Genomic DNA, 23,469 nt, shown 5'->3' with positions numbered 1-23,469 from the left:
TAGAGACGGGGTTTCACCGTATTAGCCAGGATGGTCTCGATCTCCTGATCTCGTGATCTGCCCGCCTCGGCCTCCCAAAGTGCTGGGATTACAGGCTTGAGCCACCGCGCCCGGCCGACCTACTGAATTTTAACAAGATCCTGAGGCGATTACATGACCAGTAAAGTGTGGGAAGCACAATCGACATGTATTACAGTGATGACTGAATCAGCAAGAAACAGTCAAGTTTAGTTAAATTAACTTAATTCCAAGTAAATTAGACTGTTCAAGTTGGGGAATAGTAAAACTAATAACGGCTACTTACTGCACACCTACTCTGGGCTCGGAAAAACTTATGGGATCATTCAAAGGAACAAATTATATTACTCCTTTTCTTGAAATTTGCCAGAGACCTCCCATCCCACTGAGAGGGAAATCTAAATCCCCTCCTATGATCTCGTCTGCCTGCAATATCATCATCGTCATCTCTCCTCTTCCCCTCTCCACATTTCTCTGCCCTTTTAACAAACAGGAAAATGGATGTGGCTATGCCTTTTCCCATATTTCTAGACAAATGATGTATTAAAAAAGCTGTGAAGTAGTCAAGTGTAGATTTTTAAATGTAAGATTGCTTATAAGTCAGGTGTAAGTGTTATTTTTAACCTTCAGAGGTTTTAAATGGTATTTCTTTCCCTTCTTACTAACATAGAACTAACTATATCTTAATACGTGGTGCATGAAAGAGACTAAAAAATTTTCAGAGTTAATCTAGAATTCATTTTTTCTTTGAAATTGTGTTTCTAGATATTTAAGTATTTGTCACATGATCAGTGTTTAATGTTCACTATTTTATTCTTCTACTATTAAACAAATTCAAACAAACTAAAAAAAAACAAAACAAAACAAACAAACAAACAAAAACAGTGTTTCTCTGAAAGTAATCAGATTACCTGAGGTCAGGAGTTTGAGACCAGCCTGGCCAACACTGTGAAATCTCACCTCTAACTAAAAATACAAAAATTAGCCGGGTGTGGTGGCACACACCTGTAATCCCAGTCACTCGGGAGGATGAGGCAGGAGAATCACTTGAACCCGGGAAGTGGAGGTTGCAGTGAGCTGAGATTGTGTCACTGCATTCCAGCCTGGGCAACAGAGCAACTCTGTCTCAAAAACAAACAAAAAACTTAGTACTAAAAGGAAGCTTTTAGTTAGTCCACGTACTTCACCGAGGTTCTGAGACAGAAATGATGAGGTGATTTGCTCAAGATCACACAGTATTTCAGAGCCATGGCCTCCTCTGAACTTTTAGCCGAGGTCCATGGACTTCCCCAAGAGTGCACAGATGGGTTTAAACCTAGGATCTGAAATTGTCTGCACAATTGTGTAGATGGGCATCTTTGGGGCTTTGATAACTTACATTAGATTCCCAAAGGGCCATGCAATTTTCCCAAAGCTTGAGTTATAAGTTACTTAAATGCCACAGATTTATATCTAAAATGATACATGGACTTGCTAAATTATTCTAAGATACCATATCTCTCTACTTAAGTTAAATGGCATGACATTCTGAGGTAGAAATTTAATGAACCTTAACATTCAAATATATTATGTTGTTTACAGTAAGTGGCTTCCAAACATTTAGTTCATGGTATAAATTAGAGATTGGAATACCATGTGATAATTAAATTACAAAGACACATTAAGATTCTTATACTTACCCAAGTCATTAGTAAACTCATTGGATTCTTCTCCAAAAATATTTTTTTCCAAGCCTGGAAACTGAATGATTCAGAATATGATGAAAAATAAAACAAAAACCCATACACATGTTCAATTCTGAACAGATTTCAATGTTATATTTCAAATTAAATAGCACAATCAGAACTGAAATTCCAAAATTTCCAATTCTAGAAACCAATCCAAGTATAAAAAAACGAAGTCAGCTTGGCTCAGTGCTTAATTTTCTAATATTTTTCTGCCCTTTTGCCCCTCTAGAAAGTCAAAATCATGGTAGATGCCTGGTTCCCTTATGTCCTGTTTAGTTTGCAAAAGTACTTCTAGAAACTTCATCCTTCTACTTAAGGGCCATAGAATTCGAATATTTACAAAGGACATGTTTTAACTATTGCTCTTAAACAGCATCCTAGTAGCTTATACAAGGTAATTTTGTTGATCAAGTATCTAAAAGCATGACTTGAGTCTGGATAGAAGGAGTTAGAGGATAATATTCAATTTTGTTTTCATTTCCAGGCGTTTGTTTCCCTACTCTCAGATGTATCATCATTCAGGCTAGGAAGGGGATATGAAAAAAAAGAAAGATTTTGTTGACCAATAATTTAAGCATCAACATATAGAGTGAATAAATGGAGTCAAGTAAGGATCTTTCGTCATCTCTATATGATCACGAAGCTTTCTGATACATTTTGCTTCTGATCCTTTCTGTACTAAAGATGATTTTTCTCAAAATATGTGCTAAACTTTGATACACAAGATGTTCTCAGGGAACAAAAGCAAGGACATGCTTCAAATATTTGAACTCGGTCATTTGCAGATGACAAATAGCTTTAATAATGCCCACAACCACTTAGTATTCATATTACTTTGTGGAACAGTACAAATCAACAAGGGCTGGCAACCAGCCCATTCATCAAGGGCTGACACTCAGTCTCCCAAGCCTGCTTAAAGACCGGTTCTGAGACTACAAGACAAAAGCCTCATGAAATAAAGATATTTTATACAGCTAAAATGGAATATCATTTATTTTAGCTCATGAATAAACAACTGCCTGAACTTTTTATAATGCTTTGAGGCAAATATTAGCCCATAAAAATTAATGTTGATACATTTTTAATCCAGTTGCTCAACCATCCCTTGCACCCAACTCTATTGATAAGTAAAAAACAAAAATAAATTTGCTTCATTTAGTTTATTGGAGTCAGATTTCATATGACATGAAAAAGTATAGTTTGTAGAGATTTCATGATGGCATTTAGTCTCTTCACTTGTGGTCAAGATTTCACTTAAACGATTCTAAATGGTTCTCAATATTTTGAAAATTTCATAGAAATTATTCTAATATTTTATAATGCTTTCTGCCATAAAGTTCTATTCTCCCAAATGTAATAGTTAGATTATCATATAAAAGGCAATATAATATTGCAAAGAACGCAGACTCTGGAGTCAGTCTTCCTGTGTTCAAAAACTGGCCCTACCATTTACTTGCTGTGTAACCTTAGGCAAGTTACTTAACCTCTCTGTGCCTCCCTTCTTTCACCCATTACATTGTAACAGTAGTTCTTACTTCATCAAATTGTTATAAGAGCTAAATAAGTTAATATATTTAAAGACTTTAGAATAGTGGCTGGCACATAGCATTTATAAGTGCTGCTAGTATTATTTCTATTTATTAACACAGTTTCTTTCTCTAGTCAGCTCCAGAAAGTTAGAATTGCAATCATTGTTATATTAACTTATTAACCTGTTTATATGTTTATAACAAAGAACAATATTTTTCTACTAGAATAAAGGAGACTTTAAGTCTCCAGGTGCAATCTCATAACTGAAGCAACCATTATATAAATGATGAGATCCACAAGGTAGAACTTAATATATCAAGTTAAAAACAAAAACAAAAAAAAAACAGGTTACAAAGCAGTGCGCTCTCATTTCTGTTGCAATACATCATATGGGTCATGTACACACATACACACAGAAGGAAAATGTTATAATATTTAGCAAAGCATAGCTGTGGTTTTCTCCAGTGGTGGGACTAAGAGGGTTCTTATTTTTGTTTATTTTCCAGAAAATATGTATTATTTATTAAAAAGAAATTCATTAGTAAATGAAAGGTTCTATACTGAAGTGTATATTTCTAGGTATTAGAATTGTGAGTGATTTTTATTTTCTTATTTGATTTTCTGTATTTTAAAGATTTCCTGCAATGAACATTTTATCAATATTGTAATCATGACAAGGAGGGAAAAAATCCAAGATGTTTACCTGAATTCAAGGTGTTAGTACAATGATAGAGGTGAGGCGTAAAAGGCATGCTATTCTATGACCGGGAAAGCCACAGATGCAACTATTTTGCAATTATCTTGGCTGTGACCTTTCTTACCTTGTTCTCCATATTCTGTTTTATAACTTCCTGTACCAGTACATCAGCCAGCGTCTTGAAGTCAACTGCAAACTTCTTGTTCTTTTCTTCCTCTTTCTTTTCTTCGATCAACAGCTGGAAGAGGGCTTCCTGCTGCCTGCATGCCCGGGCAATGTTAGCAGCCTTCTCAGAGACACAGAGCAGTTCCCGGAGGATATCTGACATTTCTGAACCTTGCTTTTCAGTTGCAGCTGCTGGTGGAATTGGCACCCACCCTCTGGGCTGTCAGCTGGAAAAATACAAGAATGTGAAAGAGAAAGCAGTTCAGAGAGTGATGTCAGGGTGCCTCTGGCACTACCAACAACCCATCTGGCAGTCAACCTGGTCAGCCTGGTGAACAGCTAGTCTATATCATCTTCACATCCTCAGTGTGGAAGACTCTAGATATAATCTAAAATTTGAAGCGTATTGTTTTAAATCTTGAAAAGAAATTTACACTTTCAAAAATATACAAAAAATTAAATTCTCAGTGACAGAAAAATCTTTGAATGAAAATCTAAATTCCTAGAGAGACAGGCAGATGGACACACAAGCCCAATGCTAAAGGCAAGCCAAATTCTTGTAATGACATTAGAATGATCACATAGGCTTAGCAGCAGTGTTGAAGTAGTGCTTTCTTTCACCCTGTGGGAAGAATGGAGAAGAAATGGATGAGGACTTACGCTGTCATTCCAGTGCAACTTTCTTCCTTTCTTTCTTTTCTTTTTTTTTTTTTTCTGAGATGGAGTCTTGCTCTGTCGCCCAGGCTGGAGTGCAGTGGCGCGACCTCGGCTCACTTCAAGCTCCACCTCCGTGGTACACACCATTCTCCTGCCTCAGCCTCCCCAGCAGCTGAGACCACAGGTGTCTGCCACCACACTGGGCTAATTCTTTGTATTTTTAGTAGAGATGGGGTTTCACCTTGTTATCCAGGGCAACTTTCTTTTTCTTTTCTTTTTTTTTTTTTTTGAGATGGAGTCTGGCTCTGTCGCCCAGGCTGGAGTGCAGCAGTGCGATCTTGGCTCAGTCCAAGCTCCACCTCTCGGGTTCACACCATTCTCATCCTCAGCCTCCCGAGTAGCTGAGACTATAGGTGCCCACCACCACACCCAGCTAATTTTTTGTATTTTTAGTAGAGATGGGGTTTCACCGTGTTAGCCAGGATGGTCTCGATCTCCTGACCTCATGATCCGCCCGCCTCAGCTTCCCAAAGTGCTGGGATTACAGGCATGAGCCACCATGCCCGGCCTGTCCAGGGCAACTTTCTAAAGTAGTAAGTACCAGACCAGCTAGCACCTTTTTTGTTGTTTTTGAGACAGGGTCTCACTCTGTCACCCAGGTGGAGTGCAATGGTGTGAACACAGCTCATTGCAGCCTTGACCTCCCGGGCTCAAGTCATTTTCCCACCTCAGCCTCCTGAGTAGCTAGGACTACAGGTGCATGCCACCACGCCAGGCTAATTTTTATATTTTTTTGTGGAGATGGAGTTTTACCATGCTGGCCAGGCTAATCTCAAACTCTTGGGCTCAAGTGATCCTCCTACCTCAGCCTCCCAAAGTGCTGGGACTACAGGTATAAGCCACTGCGCCCAGCCTCAGAACAGCAAGCACTGTGTGTCCTGCAAGACCCTGAGGTCATTCTTTGGCTAGTAGCACAAGCCATCTCATTGCCAACTCCCTTACATCTCGTTAAAAAAAAGGCCCACTATCTATGCTGCTCCTTTACCCAGTAAAAGGTTGAATAATGAGGTGAAACATGCAACTTGTTGACACTTGAAAAGTTCTGGCTTCTAGGAGTGTTGTGCTATCAGACCTTGATTATATCTGTTAGGAATTTCTTGCAATTAAGAGAGAAACAGTTCTCATTTTTTAATAGCAGCTACCTCTTACTGAAAAAGCTTGAAAAATTCCTATCTCATGAGAATTACTGTGAGTATTATCAACGCTGTTTTACAGTTAAGCTGAAGCATAGCAAGGTTAAGTAACTTCAGGGTTACGGAAGGCTAAACTGCAAGGCTTGGCATTGCTCCTACACACAAGCCCAGGCTCTTTATTATCATAATACAGTTTCCTTCATTAAAAGAAATTCCCTTAATAGGCCAGGTATGGTGGCTTACGCCTGTAATCCCAGCATTTTGGAAGGCCAAGGCAGGTGGATCACTTGAGGTCAGGAGTTCAAGACCAGCCTGGCTAACATGGTGAAACTCCGTCTCTACTAAAAATATAAAAATTAGCCGGGACTGGGCACAGTGGCTCACGCCTATAATCCCAGCACTTTGGGAGGCTGAGGCGGGTGGATCACCTGAGGTCAGGAATTCAAAACCAGCCTGGCCAACATGGTGAATCTCTACTAAAAAAAATACAAAAATTAGCCGGATGTGGTGGCCCACACCTGTAGTCTCAGCTACTCGGGAGGCTGAGGAAGAGAATCGCTTGAACCTGGGAGGCGGAGGTTGCATTGAGCCGAGGTTGCACCACTGCACTCCAGCCCGGGTGACTGAGCAAGACTCTGTCTCAAAAGAAAAAAAATCCCTTAATGGACTCTGGGAGGCTAAGAATTAGTACAACTCTGAAGATGTGGATGCAGTGGGAGTAAGATGTAATTTGTAATAGTCTTAAACAATTTTGCTAAAAAATATGTTCTCTCCTTAAGATTATAGGTCAACCACTATGAGAAAATACGTCCAGTCTCAGTAGTAATAAAAATAAAAAGGCACAAAAGTAATGAGATATCCTCTTTCACTATTGCATATGTTTTAAAGTTTACATTCCCTCTTGGAGCTGTGGTGAAACAGGTGCTGATGCTCTGCTAATAGGCATGCAAACAAGTTAGGTTTCCAGAGGGCAATCTGACAAAAATGTGTCAAGATCCCTATAGATGTCACTGCCTTTAGTCAGTAACTCCAGTTTTTCCTCAATTTGTGTTAAGGCAATCAGGGTTGAGTTAAAATATTTCTGCACAAGGAGGATTAATATTACAACAAGTTGAAAATAATCTTAAATATTGGTAAAACAAAATAATATACAGTCGGTAAAATCATGTTTTTGAAGAATATTTAATAATGTGGAAATATGCCAATGCACTAATGTTAAGTGGAAAAACTACCTATGACCATATATAATTTGAGAGTATGTTATCCATTTGTATTTATACACATACACAGAGAGAAAGAGCTTGATAGAAAGATTAGTAGGTGATGTTTTAATGGTAGTTATGACTGAGTAATGGAATTATGGATGATTTTTAAATTATGCTTTTCTATAATTTTCAAATGCTCTACAGTAAATACACAGTGCTTTTATAACAATAAATTACATTTTTTAAGTGTTTTGGGGCAATTAAGTATGAAGGTATAAGAATGTCTCAGCTCCTCGAGGCAAATGTCTAAAGAAAACGAGACTGTGGTAATAATGCAAAAAGCTTTCAGGTGATAGAAAGGATCTAGTGAAAACTCAAACAAAAGCACCTGCCCACTTAAATGCCTTTTATTTCAGGAATGAATGCTTTGTAGGAAGATTTACTTTAGTTGACTTGAATCTAAACATTAGGAAAAACAGCTGCATTAATAAAGCTGAGGCACGTTGCCTTAGAAATAATTGATGCTATATATGACATATATATGCCACAAATTGTAAGTTACATATAATATACAATCACAAATATACATACATATCTCAGTATAATACATGGCCACAAAAGCATACATTCAGTAACCTTAATTTTTATTTCTTAGTAAACGTTCTGTGATTACAAGGCAGAAGAATCAATGAATCAACAGTATCAATACAGCTTTTTATCAGCAGCATGAAGATCTCAAGGAGTCCAATTTGAAAGCTTTCAAGATACACAATATCAGCAGTGTTTATTTTATTCAAGTGTTAAAATCAATTTTTTTTCTTAAAAGAAACTGTATTAACTACACTGTTGAATAACCAAGAAACACTCCTTATAACATCCTAAGAACACTCAGGCAAGCTACTCACCCTGGCTACAAGCTCCAGAAATCACCACCACTCTCTTCTCTCACGCAGAAAGCTTGTCAATTTAACCCTGGTGAGTTTCAGCACAAGTGCTGCAGTAATCTGGAGTTTGCCCTCTTTGGGCAAACATTTATTTCCTCAATAATGACCACTCTCACCTGACCTGAGCAGCTGCTGCTTAGCCAGCACAGCAACTTGACCAATGGGAAAGAACTACTGGCTATTCACTGCAGCCCTGTAATGAACAGGTCTACAGATTTTAGGAATTCCTCATAACACAATAATCAGGTTTTTCAGTTCCAAGGTTATCCCAGAGTTCACTCTTCATTTTGGCCCTAGGCAACACTGTCATATTTTGTCAAGTTCCAGGTTGAACTGCCCAGTTTCAGATTGAAACCACTTTCTCCAGCGAAGCTAATGAACCCAGCATTTGTTCAGGGCCTTTCTCCAAGGCCCTGGCTCTCCATATATCCTCAACTCAGTTCACACAGGCAGGCCACAAGCCTGAGGGGAGCATTGCACAATTCATCCTCACCTTGAATGGCTCAACTTGAAATAGTTTGTCTATGGAGAAACTGAAGGCTACATCTAATGCAGAATTTCTTCTTCCATTTTATCAATACATTTTATTAAAACTCATGGAAATTATCTTTCAGATGATTTTTAAAATTTTTTATTTATTTTTTCAACTTTTATTCTAAGTTCAGGGGTACATGTGCAGGTTTGTCATATAGCTAAACCCATGTCACGGGGTTTGTTGTACAGATTATTTCATCACTAATGGGTACTAGGCTTGATACCTGAGTGATGAAGTAGATGATTTTTTTAAAAGTAAGTTTACATACTCATTATTCGCCTAAGACTGTTTTATTTCAACATTATACTTTAAATAAAAATTATTATAGACTTATGATTAGTAAGTTATGGCATTTACTATAATTTAATAGCCTTGACTATAGAAGAATTCCTTTTGATTAGTATTTCTCAATGGATGTTCTGAGAATTGCTTGTATCAGAATTACCCAAGATGGCCTTCTAAAAAAACAGATTGCTGGACTCTACCCCAGCTTAGTGAATCAGAATCTCTGGAGACAAGGCCTAGGAATCTGTATTTTTGTCAGCATCCTGTATAACTCTAAACACTGAGATTTAATAGCTCTGGTTCTCCAGGTTGCTTATTTTTCTTTACCTCTACACTGGCAATTTTGGTGGCAGCTGGCACCTGCTGGCAGGTATCTTGGTGAAACAGTATAGGTACAATGGTTTTGCTATTTGTTATTCTTGTGCAAAGATAGGTTAAAATTGAAATAGCTAACATTTACTAGGTGCTTACTATATGCCAGGCATCCTTCTAGGCACCTTACATGTATTAACTCATTTAATTCTTATATAACCTTAGGAAGCAGGTACTATTATTGCCATTTTACAGATGAAGAAACTGAGGCACAAAGAGATTGTTTCCTGAAAATCACAGAGCTAGGAAGTTGTGCGACAAGATTCAAACCTAGGCAAGCTGGCAGAAGCCCACACTGTTGACCACTATCTAGCCAATGAAATCTTTTCATCAATTGTTAGCTATTAAAATAAGGGAAAATCAGTAATTGTTGGATAATAATCATAAATACATTAGTATTATAAGGTACATTATATAGCAAAAAAAAAAAAAAACACACACACACACACACACACACACACCCCTAGTTGATATCTGTCACTAGGTTTGATCATTATATGTCACTATTTGACTTCCCTTTTACTCCCAGAAAAACCTTTTCTCCAGCTGATCTTCAGCCTCTGTTAAGGACCCTTCTGGGTAGTAAAAGCTCATCTATTACATTCCACTGATGTCTCCCTTAACTGTCATGGCATTGATGGCAGGGGAGATGCCCAATATCTAATTCTTCTGGGGTTAGTTTGTTAAGACTGGGTAGCTTAACAATAAAATCATACTTTCTCACAGTTCTAGGGGCTGGAAGTCCAAGAGCAAGGTGTCAGCAGGAATGGTTTCTCCTGAAGCTTTGCTCCTTGGCTCGCAGATGGCCCCCTCACTGTGGCCTCACCTGGCCTTTCCACTGTAGGTGTTAATCTCTGGCATGTCTCCCTTTTCTTACAAAGACGCCAGTCAGACTGGATTAGGATCCGCCTGTATGACCTCACATAAACTTTAAAAGTCCTATCTGCAAGTACAGTCCCATTCTGAGGTACTAGGGGTTAGGGCTTCAACACGTGAATTTTGAAGGAACATAATTTAGCCCCTAACACCTCTCCTGAAAGAGAGGCCTTGGTTACCTTAGCAACCCAATCTATTAGCTGACACAATCTATTCCTTTGTCTTTTGTTTTCTGGCCAAAAGTGAAAATGGGATAGTGTTTTCTTCCCCATTTATGTGGTCAATAAGAAACATCTGTGAGGCAGTCGTTCCCACTAAGAGCTACTCACTTTAACGGCCAAGTAATTAATATTGCAGTGAGCACTGAATCTGTCATAAGCCTTGTTTTGTAACAATCCATTTCAAGTCACATTTCAGCAAAATAGGCTTAAAGAAGTTTCATTACTCCCATCTCAAGCCAAATGTTTATATCTATATGTTTAACATAAAATTGTGTCACAATGTCAGATAGAATTAGGGTCTCTTTTGCTTTTGTAGGATTGTCTAGTCCAGTTGGAGAACTACTGAAGGAACTGAAGTATGTCAGAAGGAAAAAAGGTTGTTAAGACTTTTCTTGGAAACCCAAACCTCTCTACAAAGATAAATCTCGAATTTCTAGCCATTGTCAGAACATCAGAGGTTTAAAAATCCTATCTGAATAATTTAGACATATTTCAGATGGGATAAACTATATAGTGGAAAACACACAGGCTTTGGAATCAGAAACACCTGGGTTCAATACCTAACTCTGCCACTAACTAGCTGTGTGGCATCAGGTTATTTTCCTACCCTCTCTGAGACACTCTCTTCATCTTTAATATAAAGATTAATAGTTACCGTGCAGTGATGTTGTGAAGATCAAATGAGATATTTCTGGAAAAATATCACAGAGCACAGAGCTTTACACATGGCACATAGTAAATGATAGCTATGACTATGAAATACAACCTCACAGAAACCACAATCACATGTCTTAACTTGAGAAAGTAAGAGGTTGGCAAGTTTATGTGGGTCACTGAAACCTTTTCTTGAAACTTACTACTCCATTAAATCCAAAGCCTGGGAACTACTTGTAATTCTCTGAGTAACCCAAATAAAGTTCCTTTATGTCGGTCAGATCTGATTGCTTCAGTTTCTGGGCATCTGGGTGGAAACTCAGGCTCCTAGAGGCTGAGACTACTCTGGCTTCATGGTAGACAATCTGTGACTGGCTTGGGAGAGCCGTTTTTCTGTCAAGGGAGATATTTTGTGAGGATTATGGGGCCCAGAGTGGTCCTTCGCATGTGAAGAGCCTGGTTGTAGCAGAAGCTGGCTGTGCCCTTTTGTTGTCCACAGTGACAGAAGGGTGACAACATAGATAAGGGCCTGCCACAAAACAGAACTGCTCTCTAATCAATAGGCAAGGGAGTCAAAGCACTTCTGTTGACATTTCCCTCTTCCGGCAGATAATTCAACACTTTACAGAGTCCACGTTTTTGCTCATTGCATATTGACTCCACCCCACCCCCACGGTTCACATCCTGAATTCTGCCTCTCACTCATCTTCTGAGGAATGGCAATTTGAAGCTATTGTGTGGTGGCCCTGCCTGACAGCTATTGCTGCTAGGGGAAAGGGCCAAGCTTCCATGGGTGTTTTACAAGAAGGTGTTTCTCATGACCTTTTCCAAGGGGGTACAGCTGTCCAGAAGTCTGTGTAGGTGGCCTCATGATGGCAATGGCCAAGGCTCTATATAGATCACACTGCTGTTGTAGGGGAAACATAGACTTCATCCCACCTCTCCTTTGCTCCATACTTAAGGGCTGCCTTGGGGAGTAGTTTTAAAGATTGGAGACTGTTTGTGCAGAAGGGACAGGGGAATGGAAGTGGGCCCACACTAAATATGGAGTGGGGCTCGCTGTGTTGTGCCACTTGCTAATGGTAGCCTCCCCTGAGATTCCTGTGAGGCCAGAGGGAAACTGTACTACAAACTACAAGCCTTACTAGAGATTTGCAATACTGCCTTTTAGCTCATTGGAAACTAAATTGTTTTCCCAGTGTATAAGCCTTGTTCAACTTTCAGATATTTGACAAACATTTCTCAGGATTCAATAAATATTACAGTTTGGGACTACCTGTACTTTCTGGGTCTTATTTCATGTTGATCTGGGTGATGTTGCTATCATTACCTCATGGGCTCTGATTAAGTTTAGCCTTTTAGTAGCTGATTTTGCACTATCCATTTGCTTTCCTGCTCTGGGAAGATTGTAAATTTGCACATGCTGCTCCCTCTGGTTGACTTGCTCTTCTTCCTGCTTTCTCTACCTAATGCTCACTCACCTTCTCAGAATCAGTTCAAGGGCAAGAAGCTTGAATAGGCACTTCATAAAAGAGGATATCCAAATGGCCAATAAACATACAGAAAAACAGTCTACCATATTAGTCATCAGGAAGATGCAACTTAAAATCTCAACAGGGTGCCACTATGTATCCAATGGAATAGCTAAAATAAAAAAGACTGAAAATTTCAAGTTTTGCTAAGGGTATGGAGCAACAGAAACTCTTATGAACTGCGGGCATGAATGAAATTGGTATAATCATTTTGGAAAACTATTTGTAATTTGTTGACTATAAGTATAATGTATGATCCAGCAATTTAACTTCCCTTGTAGATATTTACCCAACAAAATTCATGCAGGTATGGATTAAAAGACACGTACTTGTGAGCAGCATTATTTGTAATAATCTAACATCGGTAATAACCCGAAGAACCATCAATAGTAAAATGGAATAAACTGCAGCATATTCATGTAGTAAAATGCTATACAGCAGTGAAAATGAATGAACTGTGACAATAGGCAACATGGACGCATCTCACAAAAACATGCTGTCAAGTGAAAGAAGTCAGGCACAAAAGATATATGGTTGTGCCATTTAATTTATTTAAAGTTCAAAAACAGGCAAAATGAACCTATAGTGTTGGAAGTCACAATGGTGGTGATCTTGGAGAAGAAGGCGGGGTTACTGATGGCGGCACTGGTAATGTTCTGGATATGAGTGATGGTTACATGGGTGGGTTGACTTGTGTTAATTCATTAGGCTATCTGCTGAGATTCCTAATGTTTATGTGTCTATTTCTAATTCAATAAAAAGGTTTGTTTTTTAAAAATGTATGTGTAAAAGGAGGAGAATCATTTCAACTGTTGGCTCCTTCAGGAGACATTCTGACTCCTCTTCCATCTTAGGCACCTAGGCCATGGGGGAATGGAGATGGGCCAAATCTATATCCCAGCTTTCTAGCACTCAGTTCATTGGTTTACTTGTCTATGCTCTGTCTGACAAGAGATTTAAATGCATGTGGTGTCTTGGGACTCGCAGTGCATAACTGAGAGGTGTTCAATAAATGTTGGCTGATGAATTTTCCCTTAACCTTGTAAATACAGAATTCATCCTTGTCACACTGTTTATTGTACTTCTATTTTATCAGCATTAGGCACACAGGCCCATATTTGTATAAAAGTCTACATATATTCCATATTCATTTACAAGAACAAACCAAGGCTGTATTTGAGTAACTAGCAACTGAACTACATTTTTGGAGCACCAAATCAGAATCTAAAATTACGCCCTTTCATCTAGAGGTGACCTATCTTTAACAAGATCAATTTAATTAAATCACTCAAAATAGTAAGTTTAATTTGCTTTTGTAAGAAAAGATACTAAATATGGAATATGTGGATCTTTTATTTAACCCTAACATTTCTCTCTCTTTCCTCCCTAACCTTCAAACTTCAATTCCACCTCAAATGATGATGACATACACATCACTCTAAGCTGGTCAGTCTACGTTTGCTCTATTGTGAGGCTACCAATGGACCACATTAGCCTACATTTTTGCTCACTGAAGCTGCTTAAAGCAATAGACTACAAAGATGTCCCTTGCTCTCAAATGTTGTTCTAATAGCTTGTATATGGAAGCCTGTGCTAAAGCCGTGTTTTCCAAATCAGTTAAGATTAAGAATTAATTAAGACACATTAAAAATAAAGACTTTTAGAAAGGGGAATGTCAGCTGATTTTTATCCAACAATTTAAGGAAAGAGCAGGTGCAACAGTCAGCTCTACCCTCACTGGTTACTCAAGAACAGAACAGGGAGCCTTGTTCCACTAAGAGTCAACTTATATTGCCTTTTGGTAAAGTAAATTAAATGCTCGGAAAAAAATAGTTGATCTACATAATAAGTATTCTACAGTAACCTAACAGTTGTATAAAGGATGAATTTCGGATACTTCTCAGAACTCATCTGAAAATTGTGAAAAAGTATTCCATTTAGAAATACTTTAAAATTTGTCCGGGCATGGTGGCTCATGCCTGTAATCCCAGCACTTTGGGAGGCTGAGGCGGGTGGATCACCTGAGGTCAGGAGTTCAAGGCTAGCCTGGCCAACATGGCAAAATCCCATCTCTGCTAAAAATAGAAAAACTAGCCAGGCATGGTGGTGCATGCCTATAATCCCAACTACTCAGGAGGCTGAGGCAGGAGAATCGTGTCAGCCTGGGAGGCGGAGGTTGCAGTGAACCAAGATCACACCACTGCACTCCAGCCTGGGTGACAAAGTGAACTCTGTCTCAAAAAAAGAAAAAGTTTGATAGTGACCTTGTTTTTTAGACTCCCTCTTCCATAGTTGGAAGTATTTTCACCAAGGAGAAATTTTGTTCAGTTAGATATTTTTCTATCTGCTGTGTTCCAACTACAGTACATGCTTAAGCTTTTGTATGCTAAGAGATGTTTCTAGAACCCTGGTGTCACAAATGAAACCTGAAATCAGATAGTATATAAATAGAAGCAGATTCAGTGTAACTATCTGAACTATCAGAAAGAATAATTTTTTTTTTTTTTTGAGACGGGGTCTTGCTCTGTCCCCAGGCTAGAGTGCTATGGCGCAATCTTGGCTCATTGCAAGCTCTGGTTCCTGGGTTCACACCATTCTCCTGCCTCCACCTCCCAAGAAGCTGGGACTACAGGCACCTGCCACCATGCCCGGCTAATTTTTTGTATTTTTTAGTAGAGACAGGGTTTCACCATGTTAGCCAGGATGGTCTCGATCTCCTGACCTCGTGATCCACCTGCCTCGGCCTCCCAAAGTGCTGGGATTACAGGCGTGAGCCACCGTGCCTGGCCTGAAAGAATACATTTTTTAAAAATACAAATTTGATGCATTAATTCAAGGCAGAAAAAAAGATCAGATGTATGGTTTGTAGCGAGAATATTTTCCAATGGAATATTATTTATAGTTTTGATCATTGCTAATCAGAATCTAGAATCTTATTAATTTATTTTTATTTTTCAGACAGGGTTTCACTTCCATCCCCCAGGCTAGAGTGCAATGGTACAATCTCGGCTCACCACAACCTCTGCCTCCCAGGCTCAAGTGATTCTCCTGCCTCAGCCTCCCAAGTAGCTGGGACTGCAGGTGCATGCCACCACACCTGGCTAATTTTTGTATTTTTAGTAGAGATGGGTTTCACCATGTTAGCAAGGCTGGTCTCGAACTCCTGACCTCAGGTGATCTGCGCACCTCGGCCTCCCAAGGTGCTGGGATTATAGGCGTGAACCACCACAGCTAGCCTTAATCTTCAATCTATTTTGAATGTAACATTTTTCATTAATTAAAGAAGACTCCCAATTCAATTTATCTTTCCTTTAGAACTCATGCCATACTAATTGGAGGTACCAGCTCCTTTAACACTTACTATTTATTGTCTGGATGGGCCTGGATGGGCCTGCAGGGTATGCGGTAGAAAGATCCTTGCTTAGGACACAGGAGAGCTGGTTCTTAGGCTCTGTTTTGCCAATCAGGTATATAAACTCAGCCACATGATATAAGCTCTGAAGGACTTGTTTTCCCCATTTTGTAAACATAAAAAAGGAAAAGAAAAGCGGGGGCAGAGAGGTTGGATTGGATGATTTCTATGGTCTGTTCCTGTTCAAAACTTCTCTGTTTTTTATATCTACTTTCCATATAAATGAGATTGGGGAATATTATTCAGCCATAAAAAGAAAGGAAATTCTGATACATGCTACAACATGGATGAACCTTGAAGACATTATGGTACGTGAATAAGCCAGACTTAAAAGGACAAATACTCTATGATTCCACTTATATGAAGTACTCAGAATGTCAAATTCGTAGAGACAGAAAGTAGGATGGTGGTTACCAGGGCTGGGAAGAGAGGGTAGAGTCATTGTTTAATGGGTATAGAGTTTTTGTTTGGGATGATGAAAAAGTTCTGGATGTGAACAGTGCTGATAGTTGCATAACAATGTGAATGTACTTAATGCCACTGAGTTGTAATTTGAAAATGGTTAAAATGGTAAATTTGATATTAGATATCTTTTACCACAATTTTTTTAAAGAAAAAATGTAAGTTCAAAGAAATGCACATTTCAAAAGCTTTTAATGTTTATCATCTACATAATAAGGGCATAATAAATATTTGTTGACTTATATTTTTAAAAAACAAGTTGGGGTAGTGGTAGGAAAATTAGGTTTAAAGAAGGGCACTAGGCTATTTGTCTTTGTTTCATACAGCAACCACACCGGCGTTTTGTTTTGTTTTGTTTTTGAGATGGAGTCTTACTCTGTTGCCCAGGCTGGAGTGCAGTGGCATGATCTTGACTCACTGCAACCTGCGCCTCCCAGGTTCAGCAATTCTCCTGCCTTAGCCCCCCTACTAGCTGGGATTACAGGCACGCGCTACCATGCCTGGCTAATTTTTGTATTTTTAGTAGAGACCAGGTTTCACCATGTTGGCCAGGCTGGTCTTGTACTCCTGACCTCAGGTGATCCACCCGCCTCGGCCTCCCAAAAGTGCTGGGATTACAGGCATGAGCCACTGCGCCCGGCCTCCATCCTCATTTTAAAAGTTGCTGATAATGAAAAATGATAGCATCAACTTATTATGCTTTCCTTAAGCAATATTAAAAACAATTTTCTTTGGTCACTTGAATTTAATCCCTTTGATATGAATTATCACTTTCATTTGCATTGAGCAAAGCCTACCATTGTCATTTTAGAGGAAAAGGGCAAGTTTAAACATCTATTGGTAAAGTTGGCAAATACTTAAATTAATTTAAACATGGATAATTAATTTAGTATATTTTAAATATTTAGTTGGTTAAAAATAAAAACAAATAAGCAAATAACACACACTCTCCATCCCCCCCCAAAAAAGGAGAAAAAAAAAGGAATGTAAAGAGGAAGAAAGAAAAGGAAAATAAATTCTGACATTTTCCACTGTGGTAACTCATCTTGTCAAATTATTTTATAGGTATTTAATATTCCATTTCGTTAATTTTTTATATATAATTGACCAAGTTTTATGGCCAAGTAAATTTTTTTTCTTTTTTGAATGGGGTTGGGAGACATTTTTTAAAAAGCTACAAATAAGGAGCCAGGTGTGGTGGCTCACGCCTGTAATCCCAGCACTTTGGGAGGCCAAGGTGGGTGGATCAAGAGGTCAGGAGATCGAGACCATCCTGGCTAACACGGAGAAACCCCATCTCTACTAAAAATACAAAAAATTAGCCTGGCGTGGTAGCGGGCGTCTGTAGTCCCAGCTACTTGGGAGGCTGAGGCAGGAGAATCGCTTGAACCCGGGAGGCAGAGGTTGCAGTGAGCCGAGATCGAACCACTGCACTCTAGCCTGGGCGACAGAGTGAGGCTCCGTCTAAAAAAAAAAAGAAAGAAAAAAAGAAAGCTACAAATAAGGTATTCAAATTTGCATGCCTGCCTTACCTTTTTTTAATCAGGTACATGGAAAAGGTAACAAATAAATCTATAATATGAAAGAAATTAGGCTGGGTGCAGCAGCTCACACCTGTAATCCCAGCACTTTGGGAGGCTGAGGCAGAAGGATGTCACGAGCCCCCAGGAGTTTGAGACCAACCTGGACAACATAGTGGGACCCCATTTTTACAAAATTTTAAAAATTAGCTGGGATGGTGGCACGTGCCTGTAGTCCCAGATACTCGGGAGGCTGGAGTGGGAGGATTGCTTGAGCCTGAGAGGTGAAGGCTGCATGAGCCATGATCACACCACTGTACTCCAGCCTAGATGACAGAGTGTGACCTTTTCTCAAGAAAAAAAGAAAAAAAAAGAAAGATAAATTATTAGGTACAATATTTTGCTGTGGATACTAGTTACAGTAATCTACATTAGTCATCCATTAATAAAATGTTCTTATCACATTCCAGAACTTGAATTAACATTACATACCACATAAAAAAGACAAAAATATGTTTGCTAAATTTGATCAGCAGAAAGTTGACCAGAAAAAAATATAAAAGTTTCAGATTTCCTAAATGAGTGGCATCATCATATTAATAAAATCATAGTTTCCATATTTGAACATTTTATGTACAGGAGTCCTAATAAGTTATAGCAACTATTCATTCCAACAATAGTCATTTCCCACCTGCATTTCCCAAACTCACCTTTTTTTGTTGTTGTTGACTATTTTAAAATTTTATCATTTTTGTCTATTTGAAATATCTCCTTTCTCTTAGAAATTCTAATCCAGGAAGTCTCAAGTTGCAATCTGGGAATCTTTTAAACCACTTTTATACTCTACCTACTCCCCCACTTGCCTACTACCCTGAGGAATTTTACAATCAGACAAGTTTGAGAAACAGTACACAACATCAATCACAGGAGATGGGAAACAGAACTTTTATTTTTTAAATTTTAACTTAATTTTTATTTTTTGAGATGAAGTCTCACTTTGTCGCCCACGCTGGAGTGTAGTGGCACGATCTGGGCTCACCACAACCTCTGATTCCTGGGTTCCAGGGATCCTCCTGCCTCAGCCTCCTAAGTAGCTAGGACTACAGGTGCTTGCTACCACGCCTGGCTAATTTTTGTATTTTTACTAGAGACGGGGTTTCACCATGTCAGCCTGGCTGGTCTCGAACTCCTAACCTCAAGTGATCCGCCCTCCTTGGCCTCCCAAAGTGCAGGGATAACAGGCGTGAGCCACCATGCCAGCCAGAGCCTTTATGTCTAAGCTCTCAGCCAAACAAACACATTAACATAGTTTTATTAACTTCATTACAAGATTCAAAGTATCTTAACAAGAACATTCATAAGGACTCACATCTGGAAAAAGTGCTTATATATACCATCCTCACCTTTAAAAAATGAAGATGACATTTGTTTTCATTGGTCACTTTATATAACATAATTACCTTTTAAGCAATTTCTGTGTAACATGAAATAGAATGAGACATTTTCTAATTGTTATTAGAGACAGAATTAAAAAGTAAAATAAATATATAATAACCTTTATAACTTTTGTCTCACAGGCCTTCTAAGTCAAACAAGAAATTATCTTTTCATTTTTTTCAGGACTATAACAAGTAAAGCTATAATTTAAATCTATAATAAAGTATATCATTTTAAAGGGCATTAGTGACAGCTGCAATTTCCAAGCAAGTGGTGGTTTAGTTCAAAAGCTTGAAAAGTGGTAGCTTATTCTACACAAAAAGTACAGTGTCACTCTATGTATTTGACATAATTCTCTTCATGACTAAGAGCTAACTTCAAAAGTAGTATAAAAATCCATAAAAACTTAAAAATAAAGTAGGCTCTACATAAGAATGGAAACAAATATCTGTATTGAAAAAATGAATTATTCCATTGTCTTTATTTTTTCCCTTATGTTCTCTATTTTAAAAGGTAAGAATGAGCCGGGCGCGGTAGTTCACGCCTGTAATCCCAGCACTTTGGAAGGCAGAGGCGGGCGGATCACAAGATCAGGAAATCAAGACCATCCTGGCTAACACGGTGAAACCCCGTCTTTAATAAAAATACAAAAAAAAAAAAAAAAAAAATCAGCCGGGCGTGGTGGTAGACGCCTGTAGTCCCAGCTACTCAGAGGTTGAGACAGGAGAATGGCGTGAACCTGGGAGGCAGAGCTTGCAGTGAGCCAAGATCGCGCCACTGCACTCCAGCCTGGGCGACAGAGCGAGACTCCGTCTCAAAAAAAAAAAAAAAAAAAAAAGGTAAGAATGAGATCACTTAGCTAATACACCAGTCAAGAGTAGTTCAGTGGATTACTTTCATCCTTATACTATTATCAAGTTGAGCAGGGCTGATCCTTATCAACTTTTCTGGCTTCAAAGCTAGGAATCAGAGTAAAAGGGCTAAAAAATCTTTTACTCAACAGATGGGATCCACTTAAGTGGTCTGTCCATACTTTGAACCCACTGTTCTTCTGAAGTGAACACCATCATACAGTGGGCAAATTTCTGCTTATTCAACACTTTAAAAATAGCTTTAAAACGAGAAATCTCCAAAAAACACGCCGTGGTTTCTTACAAGGGTTTTTCATAGATGCACTAAAGTAAGCGTTTCCTTTCACACTCTGCGCCTAACCGTCTACATGATAGGGCCAAACCCAGGTTAAATATTTTTTTCCAGCTACCACTCTGGACACACCAACTAATTATGCACGCCTCACAAAACCACCTTTCAAAATGCAGAGAGAATTAACAGCAAGGAAGTAAAGATTTTTCTAAATATAGTCCCATCATGTTTATTTTACACTCATCAAATAGGTCACTGGAGGTAGCCGGCAGCTAGGGACACTCAGAAGCATCTCTCAAAGCCAAGGGTGAGACCAAGAGGCCACTGACAGCTGCGCCATCTACCTGTTGCAGCTGGGCCACTGCTCTGGACAACTGTCAGATCAGCTGCTTCGTCCTACAAATGCTAATGATTAGATTTTTTTAAATCGTTGTTTACCACCCTTTCTTCCCGCCCCCCATCCCCTTCGGGCCGCTCTGGCAGGGCCAAGGGCGCCGCGAGACTCGCGAGCTCCTCTCTGCGCTGGCTGCAGCGGCGATGCCGGGCTTGCCTGGCCCGGCCGGGCCGGGTCCGGGGCGGCCTCGCTGCCGGGGCAGGGACCTCGCAGGCCGGCGCGCAGAGGCGAGGAGCCCTCCCGGCGCCATCGACTCACCTACCCGCGGAGAGGCGACGGCGCGCGCCGCTCACCAGCCCGGGGCCCAGATCCGAGAAGGAGGGGCAGCGGCGCGGAGACCTGGTGGCGGTTGGCGTAAGGAGGAAAACGTATTACCTAAGCAGGGGATGCGGACAGAGCAGGAGGCAGCAGCCTTTCCCTCGAGAAACGGAAGCGGCGGGGGAGGAGAGCAGGAGGAGTGGGAGGAGGAGGCGCGGCCCGGGCGCGAGGTTAGGCTAGGGGCGCTGGGCCTGCGGCCGCACGCGCGGTCAGAGGACGAGGGCTGGAGAGGACGGCGGAGGTCAAGCGAGCGAAGGCGAAGCCTGGGCGACGCGCGGTCCCGCTCGGCTCGGCACCGGATCCGAGCTCTGCCTGAGCCAGGCCTCCGCCCCCGGCTTTCCCGCGGCACTGCGGCGTGGAAACGGGCGCTGCCGCGTCGGGGCTCCCGGGACGCGCGGGCCCCCCACGCCTGCCCGAGCCGGGCGTCCGCGACGTCACAAGTGGAGCGCGATGATTCAGAGGGAGGGCCAAGAAGGGAAGGGCTCTGGGGTCCGCTCGGCCACGGCTGCTGTTTCCTTGTCGCCGCCCACGAATTCACTTTTAAATCTTCCTCCTCCATTCATCTGTACTCTCATAGGGGACTGCGGGTTTGACAGATGGGTTGGCAGCTGTGAAGATGGACTTCCTGCCAGTGGTATCCGGGTCCCACTGTTCTAATGGAAATGCCAGGTGTACTGGATGTTCCTCAAGCCACAGCAATGCCTCTGGGCCTTACCGCTTAAGGAGTGGGCCTCGGGTCACCTGGACAGGAAGCGCATCAAGGGTGGGGAACTCATCTCTCTCCAGCCTTTGATGCTGTGATACTCAGTGTGCCTTAAGGATGGTTTGGGTTTTGAACCGTAGATGGAGGTAGGAATGGGTGTTGGTGGGCGGGGTGGGGGTGGGGGTGGGGGAACAGAAACCTTAAAAAGGCAACACTGAGCTTTTAAGTAGAAGAGGCCAAGCAGTCTCGCCCAGAAGCTGATGTTTGTGAATGCACTGGGCCTTCTAAAGCGGCGCTTCGCACACCTTTTCACTTCTTGGCAGAGGTAGGAAAGGATATTACAAGGCTCAAAATGGGGGTAAACAGAAGAGGCTGCTCCTGCAGAAGGCGAATGGGCCCTTGCACCTGGAGGACTGAGAAGACCCATGCTGTGTCTGCATCCCTGTCATTCGTTTCATGGCATCCAGTTGGGAAGCTCTGCTTAAAGCTCTATCTGGCACTTTTTCTTAGCTACATTTCTCCACACTAGCTGAGACTGCCTCACTGAGTTGTCAACACTTGGTCCTCTTCAGCAGTGAGGAACCACCAAGAAACGAGGCTGAGGCAGTACTCAACTTGTCAAACTCCAGGAAATGGTGCTTAAAACGTTTAGCTTCTTGAATGGAACTCATGGTACTGCTCCTAGCCTGCCCCTGGGGTCTCCAACTTGACACAGTTTCTCCCCGCATCCTCCCACCCTTCTCTAGCAAGTGGGCTGCTTCTACTTTCTTTCTCACATTCATTTCTTAGGTCCATTCTCAGAGCTGGTTAGGGTTATTGTTTAATTAGCCTCATAATCATATCTATGATGGCAAAATCAAGAAACAATTTAAACATGATTCTTAAAAGTAAGGAGATAAATACCAGAGACATAGAAGGTGAAAGAATTTGCCTCTAGGAAGCAGGAATTTAAATTTGGGAAAGGCAGGGTGGAGCAAGGGATATGAATCTAGTACATTTTCTTTTCTTTTTCTTGTTCTTTTTTTCTTTTTTTGAGGTAGAGTCTCTGTCACCCAGGCTGGAGTGCAGTGGCGTGATCTTGGCTCACTGCAACCTCTGCCTCCTTTGTTCAAGAGATTCTCCCACCTCAGCCTCCCTAGTAACTGGGATTACAGGCGCCTGCCATGCCCAGCTAATTTTGTATTTTTTGTAGAGATGAAGTTTCACCATGTTGGCCAGGCTGGTCTTGAACTCCTGACCTCGGGGGATCCGCCCACCTCAGTCTTCCAAAGTGCTAGCATTACAGGCATGAGCCACTGCACCTGGCAGAATCTAGTCCATTTTCCACTTTGCTACCACACATCTGGAGGGTTTCTTGCTTGCCTAAAAGCTTTCATTGGCTCCCAGTCTCTGATAATATCAAGAGCAAGTTCCTAAGCAACTCATTCAACACCAATCACCCCTCAATATTACACCTCATTTTACTACAC

The 23,469-nt window shown here is 40.7% G+C and overlaps 1 protein-coding gene across 4 annotated transcripts in view; it reads right to left on the bottom strand.

The window, feature by feature from the left end:
* The window catches only part of INPP1 (inositol polyphosphate-1-phosphatase), a 28,340-nt gene extending 6,601 nt beyond the window's left edge, over positions 1-21,739 (bottom strand). Inside the window, exons 1-3 of one of the 4 annotated variants that reach the window (XM_023217615.2) lie at positions 21,355-21,739; positions 4,097-4,364; positions 1,698-1,758 (exon numbers count right to left, since the gene is read on the bottom strand). In XM_023217615.2, coding sequence (XP_023073383.1) covers positions 1,698-1,758; positions 4,097-4,300 — 265 coding nt within the window. In that variant the 5' untranslated portion in view covers positions 4,301-4,364; positions 21,355-21,739. Of the gene's footprint in view, positions 1-1,697; positions 1,759-4,096; positions 4,365-4,797; positions 4,824-21,237 lie in introns of those variants that run through there. The other 3 variants (XM_023217605.2, XM_023217607.2, XM_023217617.2) reach the window with 3 other exon arrangements.
* Between the last annotated feature and the right edge of the window lie 1,730 nt (positions 21,740-23,469).

Source organism: Piliocolobus tephrosceles, chromosome 11 (assembly GCF_002776525.5).
Source record: "Piliocolobus tephrosceles isolate RC106 chromosome 11, ASM277652v3, whole genome shotgun sequence".
Lineage (NCBI taxonomy): Eukaryota > Metazoa > Chordata > Mammalia > Primates > Cercopithecidae > Piliocolobus > Piliocolobus tephrosceles.
The sequence above is the reverse complement of the archived record's forward strand: the minus strand, read 5'-3'. Positions and strand labels throughout refer to the sequence as shown.